A 12,955-nucleotide genomic window follows, 5' to 3' on the forward strand; every position below is an offset into this window, starting at 1 on the left:
CAAACCCATGTGACCTGACTCCCCCTTCCAAGAATCCCCCTGGTCCCTGTGGATCTGGACATCGGACGTGAAGGGCGCAGGGACAGACGCGCAGGTCTTCCTGCAGATCTACGGGGAGAACGGAAAGTCAGACGAGATGAAGTTGGAGAACAACTCTGACAGCTTTGAGCAGGCCCAGCTGGACAGGTTCATGGTGAGTGTGTGTGTGTGGGCCTTGTTCATGTAGGGACACAACGACCAGTTATGGTGGCAAGGAGGAACAGTGCCCTGCACTGTTGCCTCACAGCAAGAAAGTCCTTATGTGGGCAATCTCCTAGGCCTTACTGTGTGGAGTCTGTGTGTTGTCCTCTGCAAAATAACCTCTTGTTCCTTTCCCATATCAAGATATTGCCTTGATATACTTGATTACTGCTCCAGGCTGCCGTTGGAGGAAGGAAAAATTGAAAAATAATGGAAAAAATCCAATCGTTGGACACTCGACCATGTGTGTGTTTGCATGAACAATCAGGGTTTCTCCTTCGTAAGGACCAGGATCTGCTCACGTGTGTGTTCTCACAGGTGGAGATGCCGGACATAGGACGCCTGCGGAAACTCCGTGTCTGGCACGAGAAGAGGCACCCGTTCGCTGGCTGGCACCTGGCCAGGGTGAGAGCCTCCATGTTTGGGCTGCATCCGGCTTCTTACTGCTGTCATTCTGCCGCCTTCAAGTGCAGCTGGAGGATGATCAAAGCGCACTTGAGGAGAATTTTGTGTCGATCGTTAGGTTGTTGCCTAGCTTGGGTGAATGTGACAGCATCGTGTGCCACTCTTTCTTTATCTGACTGGTGAAGGTGTGTGTGTGCTTGTGTGTGTGTACGGACACATAACCTCAGGTTATGTGTGCGTTATGTATTTCTGTGTGTCTCTTTGTGTGTCTACATATGTTTGCGTGCGTGTAACTGTGTGTTTGTATATGTTTTATATAAGCATGCTTGTCAGACAGACATATACAGCGTGTGTTAGATGTTCAAAGTGCTGAGAACCAGCTGGTGCCTCCAGGCCACCCTGATGAAGACCCTGACCAGGGAGAAGTACTCGTTCAGCTGCGGCCGCTGGCTCGACATCAACGAGGATGACAACGAGATCATCAGAGAGATGCCGGCCGTGGGGGCCAACATTCCAGAACCTCTACCGTGTAAGATGCACATGCGGTGACAGGCAGACAGACAGGCAGACAGGCAGGCAGGCAGGCAGGCAAACAGACAGGCAAACAGGCAGACAGGCAGACAGACAGACAGGCAAACAGGCAGACAGGCAGACAGACAGACAGGCAAACAGGCTGACAGACAGACAGACAGGCAAACAGGCAGGCAGACAGACAGGCAGACAAGGCAGACAAGGCAGGTCCGTGCAGGACATGGCATCTTAGTGATGTCCGTTTATCTCCTAAAAGTCATGTCGGGTCATTTCAGTCAGCAGATTTGACGAGTCGTGTCTCAATAAGCGCAAGAACAGTTTGCTGCATCCATTATTATAATATTAAAAATATTGATTCCTCTACCTCTCTGTCTCGTTCTCTCGCTCAATCTCCTTCTCTCTCAGTGATAAAATACCGTATCACCATCTGTACGGGGAATGTGAGCGGGAGTGGGACGGACGCCAGCGTGTTCCTCAATGTGTTCGGGGACCTGGGAGACACGGGAGACCGCCTCATGTTCCTCAGCAAGAACAACGTCAACAAGTTTGAGAAGGGCAACGTGAGCATCTCAGGAGGAAGCCTTCTCACAGAACAGACACTAGGCTGCTGTTTGTTACTCCCTCCCTCCCTCTGTCCCTCCTTCCCTCTTTTTCTCTCTCTTCCTGTGTAACACCGCCCACTGCCCTCCTCTTATTTCCCTCCCTTCTTCTCTCTCTCGCTCTCTGTCTCTCATTGTTTCCTCCCCCTCTCTCTTCACACTCCTTCATCACCCTCCACCCTCCCCCTCTTGGCAGGCTGATGAGTTCCTGATCGAGGCAGTGACGCTGGGCACGGTGAGGCGGGTCCGCATCGGCCATGATGGGCGGGGCGGGGGCTGTGGTTGGTTCCTGGACAAGGTGATGGTCAGGGAGGAGGGCCAACCAGAGTCCCTGGCCACTGTATTCCCCTGCTTCAGGCAAGACAACCAGCCAATTCTCGCACTATGTGTCTAAATCATGTAAAAGTGTGCTTTTTGGGGCTCTAATTCCATTTACCTAAGAATCAGCCACATCTAAATAGTAGAATTCACCCAATCACATATTCCAACTTTGATCACCCACAAGGAGACCAATCAGAGTACATTTCAGCAGCAGCCGCAGAGGACACTGGCCCTGCCCAGTCTCTTTCTATTGGACGTCCTCCAAAGGCCTCGCTTAAACAGTTAGTCAGCTGCCGGAGCGGCATCTCATTACAAATAGGGACTAAACACAGACGGAGACAGCTAAAGCATCCACAGTAACCGGAGCTAAACCACAAGTCCTCAGGGCAGCTCTGTTACACCACAGGAAAGTATTTCCTGGTCTTCATCGTGTCTCAGACGTCAGGCCTTAACGGGGACAGAGGAAGGGGCAGGGTTTTAGAATATTATTGTCTTCTCGTCTTCCAAACACACTGGGTCTGAACTTCAAAAATATCAATATCGTTTCGAGATTCTGCATTCATAGCAAATCTTATCATGTAACGTAAGCATCATGCGCATGATGACACAGTCTCAAGGAGATCGTTTGATCAAAACGATGTCCTCCCTGTGTATGAAATGTCGAACGGGGGGAAGTGCACTGGGCCATGCTCTTCCTGTGTGACCCCTCCCTCAGGTGGCTGGACCGGAACGAAGACGACGGGCAGATTGTCCGGGAGCTGGTGCCAGCTGGGGAGGGGCTGCGGCTTCACAGTGAGTCAGCAGGGGGCGCTGGGATGCCGGTGTGTTTCGACGTGCGTGTGTGTCAGATGGGGGGGTCGGATGGCTGAGCGGTTAGGGAATCGGGCTATTAATCATAAGGTTGCCGGTTCGATTCCGGCCGTGCAGAATGACGTTGTGTCCTTGGATAAGGCCAAGGCACTTCACGTGTGTATGTGCGGGGGGGTCTTTTCATGGTTCCTGATAACACATGAAGCTGGATGTGCTTCCGATATCAGAACGCCGCTGGGATATTGTCAAGATGAGTTTGTCAAACATGACAAACTGCCGTCCCTCTCTAGACGTGAGCTACCACATTGCGATCAAGACGGGCAACATCAGCGGAGCCAGCTCTGACTCCAAGGTCTTTGTCAAGCTGTACGGGGAGAAGGGTGACACCGAGAAGATCCTGGTGGTCGTCTCCGACAACGACCTCAGTAACTACTTTGAGACGGGCCAGACCGATATATTCACTGTAGATACCTATGACATTGGACAAGTGAGTTGAAGCTCCCATCCTACCAGTTAGGGTGCATTTTCTTCACAGAACTCGGCAGCGTTTCAGAGCTATCGTGTTTGGTTTGTTTGTATTTTCAGTTCCTGTCGTCACATCAATTGAGTATTGTCATTCATTATCTATATTGGTAGATAAACCGGCTCCTCATTGGCCACACCAACGAGGGCCTGCGTGCTGGTTGGTTCCTGGACAGTGTACAGATCCAGGTCCCGGTCCATGGCAAGCAGTACATGTTCCCTAGCCACCGCTGGCTCTGCAAAGACGAGGCCGACGGGAAGGTAGAGGTGGAGATTTACCCCAGCGAGACCCTGGACATCGAACAACGTACTGTCCTACATCACTATCATATCACTAAGCATATATACATACGTATATATCGTATTTTACATTGTATGTATACTATATTACCTAGTTGTGTTTGTGGTAAATAGACTGCAGTTTAGTATGTAGTGTGCAGTTTTGCAGGGTTAAGTTATCATAGCATGAACAGTTCAACACTATGGATCATTATGAATGTCACAATGAGTGATGGTCAGTGATCTCACCCCAGGATGCTCCCACTCGGGCACTTGACACAACGGTTGTTGGTAATAATGACGGTTGTCAAGGTGATGGATGTGATGTCTTAGCCTTTTTATCACAGATGAGTGACCGCCTTGCGGCCCTGCTCTCTCTGTCCGCCCCACAGTGATTAACTACGAGATCACCGTGGTAACGGGGGATGTGCGAGCGGCGGGCACCAACGCCAACGTGTTCTGCCAGATCTACGGGGAGGAGGGCAAGACGGAGCTCATCACTCTCAAGAGCCGCTCCAACAACTTTGAACGAGGGACCACGGAAATCTTCAAGGTCTGGTCCACCTGGAGTCATGGCAGAAGTGGTAGAAGATACAAATATATTTTGGGTGAAAGCCTAGATGCAAATGAGGGAGGCAAGCTGTGGGGGGAAGAGAGTGAGAGTAGAGAAGGAGTGAATGTGTGAGTGAGTTGATAGTCTGTCAGTCTGCCAGTCTTTTTCACACAAGTCCATTGGTCCATCAGTCAGTCAGTAAGTCCGTCAATCAGTTGGTCAAGCCGTCAGTCAGTCAGTTAGTCATTTATTGAGTTGGTCCATCGGTCCATCAGGGAGTCAGACAGTCAGTTAGAATAGATCTTGTCTCCCCCCCCCTTTCAGGTGGAGGCCCTGGATGTGGGTAAGATCTTCAAGGTCCGCATCGGCCATGACGGCAGCGGCATCGGAGACGGCTGGTTCCTGGAGATGTTGGACATCAAGCGCCTGACGATGGCCATGGTGATGGTGGAGGTGAGGAAGGAGGAGAAGAAGGAGGACAAGAAGGACAAGAAGAAGAAGAAGAAGAAGGTGGAGGAGGAGGAGGAGGTGGAGATGGTGGAGGAGCTGCAGGAGGTGGTGGAGATCTTCGTGTTCCCCTGCTCCCGCTGGCTGGCCAGGGATGAGGAGGACGGGGAGGTGGTGGTAGAGCTGCTGCCAGAGGACCCTGGGGATCTGGAGGGTGAGGAGAGGGGGGGGAGAGTGAGGAGAGGGGGGGGGGGTGGAGGATGAAGAGAGGGTGGGGTGGAGGGTAGATAGAGGGAGAGGGAGGGAGAAGTGAGGGAGGTGGAGGGTGAGAAGGGGCAGGAATGGTGGCAAAGGGAGAAGTTGGGGGTGGGAGGTTGAGGAGAGGGTGGGGGTGTGGAGGGTGAGGAGAGGGTGGGGGTGTGGAGGGTGAGGAGAGGGTGGGGGTGTGGAGTGTGAGGAGAGGGTGGGGGTGTGGAGTGTGAGGAGAGGGTGGGGGTGTGGAGGGTGAGGAGAGGGTGGGGGTGTGGAGGGTGAGGAGAGGGTGGGAGTGGGAGGTTGAGGAGAGGGTCGGGGTGTGGAGGGTGAGGAGAGGGTGGGGGTGTGGAGGGTGAGGAGAGGGTGGGGGTGGGAGGTTGAGGAGAGGGTGGGGGTGTGGAGGGTGAGGAGAGGGTGGGGGTGGGAGGTTGAGGAGAGGGTGGGGGTGTGGAGGGTGAGGAGAGGGTGGGGGTGTGGAGGGTGAGGAGAGGGTGGGGGTGGGAGGTTGAGCAGAGGGTGGGGGTGTGGAGGGTGAGGAGAGGGTGGGGGTGTGGAGGGTGAGGAGAGGGTGGGGGTGGGAGGTTGAGGAGAGGGTGGGGAGGGTGAGGAGAGGGTGGGGGTGGGAGGTTGAGCAGAGGGTGGGGGTGTGGAGGGTGAGGAGAGGGTGGGGGTGTGGAGGGTGAGGAGAGGGTGGGGGTGTGGAGGTTGAGGAGAGGGTGGGGGTGTGGAGGGTGAGGAGAGGGTGGGGGTGTGGAGGGTGAGGAGAGGGTGGGGGTGTGGAGGGTGAGGAGAGGGTGGGGGTGTGGAGGGTGAGGAGAGGGTGGGGGTGGGAGGGTGAGGAGAGGGTGGGGGTGTGGAGGGTGAGGAGAGGGTGGGGGTGGGAGGGTGAGGAGAGGGTGGGGGTGTGGAGGGTGAGGAGAGGGTAAAGGAGGCAGGGGGGTTCGTGTGCCAAAAAAGCCTTGAAGAGGGCTGAGCCGAATATGCAGCACCTGATATGTTGACTGTGTGGTTCCTCGTTCCCACAGAGAACTCCTACGAGGTCCATGTGTTCACTGGGACCATGTGGGGGGCGGGAACCGACGCCAATGTTTACGTCAACATCTATGGGGAGATCGGAGACACGGGAGAGAGACGTCTCCGCAAGTCCAACAACCTGAACAAATTTGAGAAAGGACTGGTGGGTAGGCTCGCGAGGATTGTGAGGATTCTAAAACCTTCAGCTGTGCTCAATGTAACACACTCTATACTGACTTGTCTGTATTTTAGGACAACCTCATCTGAAAAATGAACATATTTTCAAATATTGGAATGTGTTTTGGCCTGAAGATAAAGTAGCTGGCGACTGTCTACTATTTCTGACTGACAAAAGTGACCTTTCACCTTTGACTCTGGCTCCTGTGCGCTGGTTCCTATGCGCTCCAGGAGGACGTGTTCACTGTCCCGGCCATTGACCTGGGAGTTCTGAAAAAGCTGAGGATTCGCCATGACAACAGCGGGCCCAACGCCGCCTGGTTCCTGGACAGGGTGGAGATAGTCGACAATAAAGACGACACCACGTATGTCTGGGAGCAGCACAAAAAATGAACAAATGTGTCACTGCAATCAGATCAATAAGAAAAGAACTGTAGAGCACCACCTAGTCACATTGGATTCAAGTTTTTGAAACTATATTTTTGCTAAACTATAAACACTAACCACACAACCACTGCTGGCTTGGGTTAGGGTTTGTGGTTAGTGTACAGTAGTGTAGCAAAAATAGCCAATATTTTAAAAGAATAGTGCCTTTGCAATCAGACTATCAACTAACAAGAAAGACAAATCTGGGCTTATTTAGCTAAAATAAGCTAAGAAAGCAGCTAAGCCAAGCCCCTGGTGCTGAACAGACTGGTGGATGGTAACAAGCCTAGTTACTGAGTCTAAACCTGTGGACAGAAGATATGGACGTCAGGCTGACGGCCCTTGTGACACGGTGTGTTCCAGGTACTACTTCCCCTGTAAGCGCTGGCTGGCCATCGACGAGGACGACGGACAGATCGCCCGCGAGCTGGTGCCCGTGGACGAGGCCTTCATGAAGAAGGGTGACGACGACGACGAGGAAGACGCAGGAGCCACACTGGGCCTGGAGCAGAAAGGTGAGGCAGACACACACAGGGGGCCCTGTCTCAGAAAGGTGAGGCAGACACACACAGGGGGCCCTGTCTCAGAAAGGTGAGGCAGACACACACAGGGGGCCCTGTCTCAGAAAGGTGAGGCAGACACACAGGGGGCCCTGTCTCAGAAAGGTGAGGAAGACACACACAGGGGGCCCTGTCTCAGAAAGGTGAGGCAGACACACACATGGGGCCCTGTCTCAGAAAGGTGAGGCAGACACACACAGAGGGCCCTGTCTCAGAAAGGTGAGGCAGACACACAGGGGGCCCTGTCTCAGAAAGGTGAGGCAGACACACAGGGGGCCCTGTCTCAGAAAGGTGAGGCAGACACACAGGGGGCCCTGTCTCAGAAAGGTGAGGCAGACACACAGGGGGCCCTGTCTCAGAAAGGTGAGGAAGACACACACAGGGGTCCCTGTCTCAGAAAGGTGAGGCAGACACACACAGGGGGCCCTGTCTCAGAAAGGTGAGGCAGACACACAGGGGGCCCTGTCTCAGAAAGGTGAGGCAGACACACACAGGGGGCCCTGTCTCAGAAAGGTGAGGCAGACACACACAGGGGGCCCTGTCTCAGAAAGGTGAGGCAGACACACACAGGGGGCCCTGTCTCAGAAAGGTGAGGCAGACACACACAGGGGGCCCTGTCTCAGAAAGGTGAGGCAGACACACACAGAGGGCCCTGTCTCAATACGGGTCAACTCCCTCACCTTGATTCACACGGTCACACGACCTATTAAGAGACGGGACGTATTTCAAACCCATCCCTTTGTAAAAAAAAAAAAGGAGAACGTGTGATTTGACGAGTGTTGTAGTATCAATCAATCAACGTAGAAATTCATTGAGGAAACAATTGATCCATCAATCCCACTAACCCATGGCATGCGGTGGGTCTGCCAGCCATGTCTACCACCTACACCATGAGGATAAAGACGGGGGATAAGAAGTATGCTGGGACGGACGCCAACGTGTTCACCATCCTGTATGGCACCAAAGACGACACAGGTAGCACTGCCAAAGAGACACCTTGCTGTGTGTGTGTGTGTGTGTGTGTGTGTGTGTGTGTGTGTGTCTAGGGGATGTCAAATGTATGGGAAGGGGAGTCCCAGAGGAAACCTGGGGTGTATGTGTGTGAGTGTGTTTGGGGGGGGTAACATGTTGTTTTCTGATGCGGGTGTATGTTTGCGTGTCCACAGGCATCATCATGATGAAAGCCTCCAAGACTCACAAAAACAAGTTTGAGCAGGGCATGATAGACGAGTTCATAGTGGAAGCTGTGGACATTGGGACCCTGAAGAAGCTCCGTATTGGGCATGACAACTCAGGTGTGAAATGACAGCATGAGTTACGTCTTCAGTTTACATTTGAACACGTCTACTCTGGGCCTCACACGGTCAGATACACAGTTACCACACACATACTCACAGACATATATACTGTATTTATGTATATGTATATATATATATGAAACGAAACAACATGATTGAAAGAAAGAGCGAGACAGGTAAGGAGACGCATACACACGTACGCACACTCCAGACAGCCTGATCATGATGCTGAGTCATGTGTTCACAGGGGGGTCTGCAGGCTGGTTCCTCGACTGGGTGGAGATCGACGCTCCGTCTCTGGGGCAGAAGCTCCGCTTCCCCTGCGGCCGCTGGCTGGACAAGGGGGAGGACGACGGGGCTATAGTCAGAGACCTCTTCCCTGCAGAGCTGCAGACTGAACTCTACACTCCATGTAAAGATCCCTGACTCCCCACCAACACCACCATCACACCAGCATCTGCTGGACAACAATAGGCTTCCTTCACCCAAATTATATTCACACGCCGATTTTTTGAGGGGGGTCGTCGTTTTCTTAGTAAATGGCCGAAGATGAGCACAACACTTTAGAACAACATTTGGTTCAGACCACAGAAAACCTGTAGGTGTCTCCTTTATGCATTTATGAAGCACGTCTTTAGACTCTTCTCACAGTCCAATGATTCAGCTCCAATGATTCATTTGACATTTGACAGTAGACTAAATCCTCTAGAAAGAAATAACAGCCTCCTTCTCCCCGGGGGTCTAACTGTGTCTGTGACTTAATGGAAGCTACAGGCACACGTCGAACCTCTTCCTACTGATGCATTGACCTGGGCCTGACCGTGAGACCAGACTTTGAGCCCCTTCTGGCCGTTTCTCTCCCTCCACCGCAGTCGTGCCGTACGAGATCAAGACGTTTACGAGCGACGTGTTTGGTGCGGGGACGGACGCGGACGTGACCCTGGTCCTGTACGGCCGGGACGGGCTGTGCACGCAGCAGAAGGCCCTGTGCGTCAACAAGAGGGAGAGGAGGATGTACTTTGAGCGGGGGGCCGAGGACATGTTCATTGTTGAGGTAATGTTTGGGAGTCAGGTGGCTGAGCGGTGAGGGAATCGGGCTAGTAATCCGAAGGTTGCCAGTTCGATTCCCGGTCATGCCAACTGACGTTGTGTCCTTGGGCAAGGCACTTCACCCTACTTGCCTCGGGGGAATGTCCCTGTACTTACTGTAAGTCGCTCTGGATAAGAGCGTCTGCTAAATGACTAAATGTAAATGTAAATGTTTGGAGTTAGGATCACAACAGTGGAGCAATGCGTGATAGTGATGTGGTGGTGGAGGTCAGGGTGGTGATGGTCAGGATGGTGATGATGGCGGTGATGATAGCGGTGAATTTGATGGTGAGGATGATGGTGATGGGGAGGATGATGAACAAGACGTGTTTCCGCAGTTGGAGGATGTGGGCGACGTCATCGAGAAGATCCGCATCGCCCATGACAACAGAGGTATCAATGGAGGCTGGCACCTGGATAGAGTGGAGATCAGGAGATTGCTCCGAAAGGGAAAGGTAGGAGGAGAGGAGAGAAAGGTCAGAGGAGAGGAGAGGTGAGGGAAGGAGATGAGAGCAGAGAAGAGAAGAGGGAGAGGAGAGCAGAGGAGAGAGGAGTCTTACTACAGTAGTTGTAGCGATCACGTCATATGCAAAACCATTTCCCACTTTCGCCACCAGAGGGCAATCTCCTCCCAGCCAGACCCCAGATCCACGCATGTTTTTTAAATTCGAGTTCTGGTGACCTCACCAATACTACACCCTGCCCAACTCCCCCTCACCCACACCCACACTAAGGAGCACCTCCTGTGTGTGTCCAGCATCACTAAGGAGCACCCCCTTTGTGTGTCCAGGGGTCGGAGACAGTCATCTTCCCGTGTGAGCGTTGGCTGGCCAAGTCAGAGGACGACGGTGAGACGGTGAGGGAGCTGGTGCCCTCTGACATCATCACTGAGACGCTGAAACGAGACGGGACCCTCAAGGTCAACGAGGTGGAGGTGGAGGACGCACTGGAGAGTACGTACAGACACATGGACACACACACACACACACATACACACATCCTGTACACACACAAACAAAGTTTGTGACTTCACAAGGTCTTTGCGCAGTCTTTACTCTGTCTGACAGGAAGATAAAGAATGATATTTTCTGGTATTTTCTAATCATACTCAGTAGTGCCATGAACTACATGGAAGTCTGTCCCTTTGTGTCATCTGACATAGCTGGAGATGTGCTTCTGTCTGAAACATCTGAAACAGGACATGAGAGGCCACTCTTATTCTGGCCCTGGGACTCCGCAACCCGTCCATCTGGAACATTCTGCAGCAATGTCTTCAATCTGCCTGCTGTTTTATTTCAAACAAATGTCCGAATCTCATTGGGCTTTTTAGTCTCCATGTTTTACCGGTGATCTCCCTGCTCTCACCCCTACAGCTCATACCTATAACGTGTCCTGTGATGACGGGGGACATGTACGGAGCAGGCACCCGACGCCAACGTGTTCCTGACCATCTACGGAGACCTGTGGCGACACGGGGGAGAGGAAGCTGAGCAAGTCTGAGACCAACAGCAACAAGTTTGAACGGGGAGAGGTAGGCACAACAATGCCACAACAACTGAGTGGGTAATTCACCAATTGTTGGTTGAGGGCAGTTTAAATGATATTTATCATTCGGTTGCTCTCCCTCTCCTCCTCTCCTCTTCTCTTCTCCTCCTCCACTTCTCCTCCTCCTCCTCCTCTGCCAGGTGGACAAGTTCACCATTGAGGCGGTGGACCTGGGCCAGGTGTACAAGATCAAGATTCGCCACGACAACAGCATGGTGAGCCCTGATTGGTACCTGGACCAGGTGGAGGTGTTCGACGCGGACACGGAGGAGGTCTTCCTGTTTCTGTGTGAGCGCTGGCTGTCTAGGAAGAGGGAGGACAAGCGCATTGTGAGGCTATTCTACGTCAAGGTGAGTAACAGTTAGTGTGTGTGTGTTTGGTGTAACTGTGTGGACGCGGAAGAGCGAACCAGAGAGAGAGAGACAGTGTGCCTGTCTCTGCATGAGAGCATGTGAGTGTGTGCATGTGTGCGTGACCCCTGTGTACCCCTACCCCCCTCAGGGTTATGAAGGGGTGAGAGAGGGCCTGAACAGTAAGAAGAGCCCGGCCCCTCTGTGAAGAGTGTCGACAGCAACATGAACAAGAAGAGCAAGAAGAAGAAGGAGCCAGAAGTTACTGAGGAGCTCCCGAGTGAGAAAACACACAGGCTGGAAACACACCTTCACACAGGCTGGAAACACACCTTCACACAGGCTGGAAACACACCTTCACATAGGCTGGAAACACACCTTCACACAGGCTGGAAACACACCTTCACATAGGCTGGAAACACACCTTCACATAGGCTGGAAACACACCTTCACACAGGCTGGAAACACACCTTCACACAGGCTGGAAACACACCTTCACACAGGCTGGAAACACACCTTCACATAGGCTGGAAACACACCTTCACATAGGCTGGAAACACACCTTCACATAGGCTGGAAACACACCTTCACATAGGCTGGAAACACACCTTCACATAGGCTGGAAACATACCTTCATACAGGCTGGAAACACACTTTCATACAGGCTGGAGAAACACCTTACACAGGCTGGAAACACCTTCATACAGGCTGGAAACACCTTCATACAGGCTAGAAACACACCTTCATACAGGCTGGAATACACACCTTCACCAAGAAACTCACAACACCTTTTCTCCCCTCCCTCCCTCCCTCCCTCCCTCCCTCCCCTCCCTCCCTCCCTCCCTCCCTCCCTCCCTCCTCCTCCCTCCCTCCCTCCCTCCCTCCCTCCCCTCCCTCCCTCCCTCCCTCCCTCCCTCCCTCCCTCCCTCCCTCCCTCCCTCCCTCCCTCCCTCCCTCCCTGCCCCAGTCATCCCCTACCACTTCACCTTGTCCACAGGGCTGGATCGTGACGCGGGCACCGCCAGCAGGGCCTACGTCATCATCATGGGCTCGGGCAGCACCAGGACAGACCGCCTGTGGCTGGACCTCCCGGAGGCCTTAGGGGGCTTCCAGGCAGGCTCCCTGGAGTACTTCACCTCCTGCGGAGGGGATGTGGGGGAGATCAAGAAGGTGGAGGTACGGGTGTTGGCACTCACATCCACATGCAGACAGGTGGACGTGTGGAATCACACAAACATTTTCCTTATGGCCCTGAGCACAGGAGAAAACACACAAGCCCATGCTTAACAAGATGACACACTCACTCAGACATGCATATCATTCAAGAACCATGTGATACAAAGGCAGGGTAATGCACCAGGAGTGTAGCCAGAATAAAACATTTAGGGGGTCCAATCTAAAAAGAAGGGTCTAGGCCCCCACCGGTGCCCTCATGGCCACGCTACTGTGATGCTCACCTGTGCGTTTGTTTTTCTAACAAGGTTTCAATGAAAACCATCCAAAAAGGGAACTTCCTCTTGAAGGGTCAGTCGAT

At 53.0% G+C, this 12,955-nt stretch overlaps 1 protein-coding gene across 1 annotated transcript in view; it reads left to right on the top strand.

Moving 5' to 3' along the window:
* The window catches only part of LOC136956389 (lipoxygenase homology domain-containing protein 1-like), a 33,960-nt gene that overhangs the window by 12,656 nt on the left and 8,349 nt on the right, over positions 1–12,955 (top strand). The window contains 27 exon segments of the mRNA XM_067250289.1: positions 33–193; positions 559–645; positions 1,039–1,174; positions 1,582–1,736; positions 1,972–2,132; positions 2,812–2,888; positions 3,197–3,393; positions 3,543–3,735; positions 4,100–4,260; positions 4,585–4,921; positions 5,988–6,139; positions 6,385–6,518; positions 6,943–7,094; positions 8,010–8,114; positions 8,306–8,434; positions 8,685–8,849; positions 9,310–9,491; positions 9,865–9,981; positions 10,317–10,479; positions 10,900–10,919; positions 10,921–10,953; positions 10,955–10,990; positions 10,992–11,057; positions 11,212–11,421; positions 11,573–11,612; positions 11,615–11,701; positions 12,389–12,597. Coding sequence (XP_067106390.1) covers positions 33–193; positions 559–645; positions 1,039–1,174; positions 1,582–1,736; positions 1,972–2,132; positions 2,812–2,888; positions 3,197–3,393; positions 3,543–3,735; positions 4,100–4,260; positions 4,585–4,921; positions 5,988–6,139; positions 6,385–6,518; positions 6,943–7,094; positions 8,010–8,114; positions 8,306–8,434; positions 8,685–8,849; positions 9,310–9,491; positions 9,865–9,981; positions 10,317–10,479; positions 10,900–10,919; positions 10,921–10,953; positions 10,955–10,990; positions 10,992–11,057; positions 11,212–11,421; positions 11,573–11,612; positions 11,615–11,701; positions 12,389–12,597 — 3,665 coding nt within the window.

This window comes from Osmerus mordax, chromosome 14 (genome assembly GCF_038355195.1).
Source record: "Osmerus mordax isolate fOsmMor3 chromosome 14, fOsmMor3.pri, whole genome shotgun sequence".
Lineage (NCBI taxonomy): Eukaryota > Metazoa > Chordata > Actinopteri > Osmeriformes > Osmeridae > Osmerus > Osmerus mordax.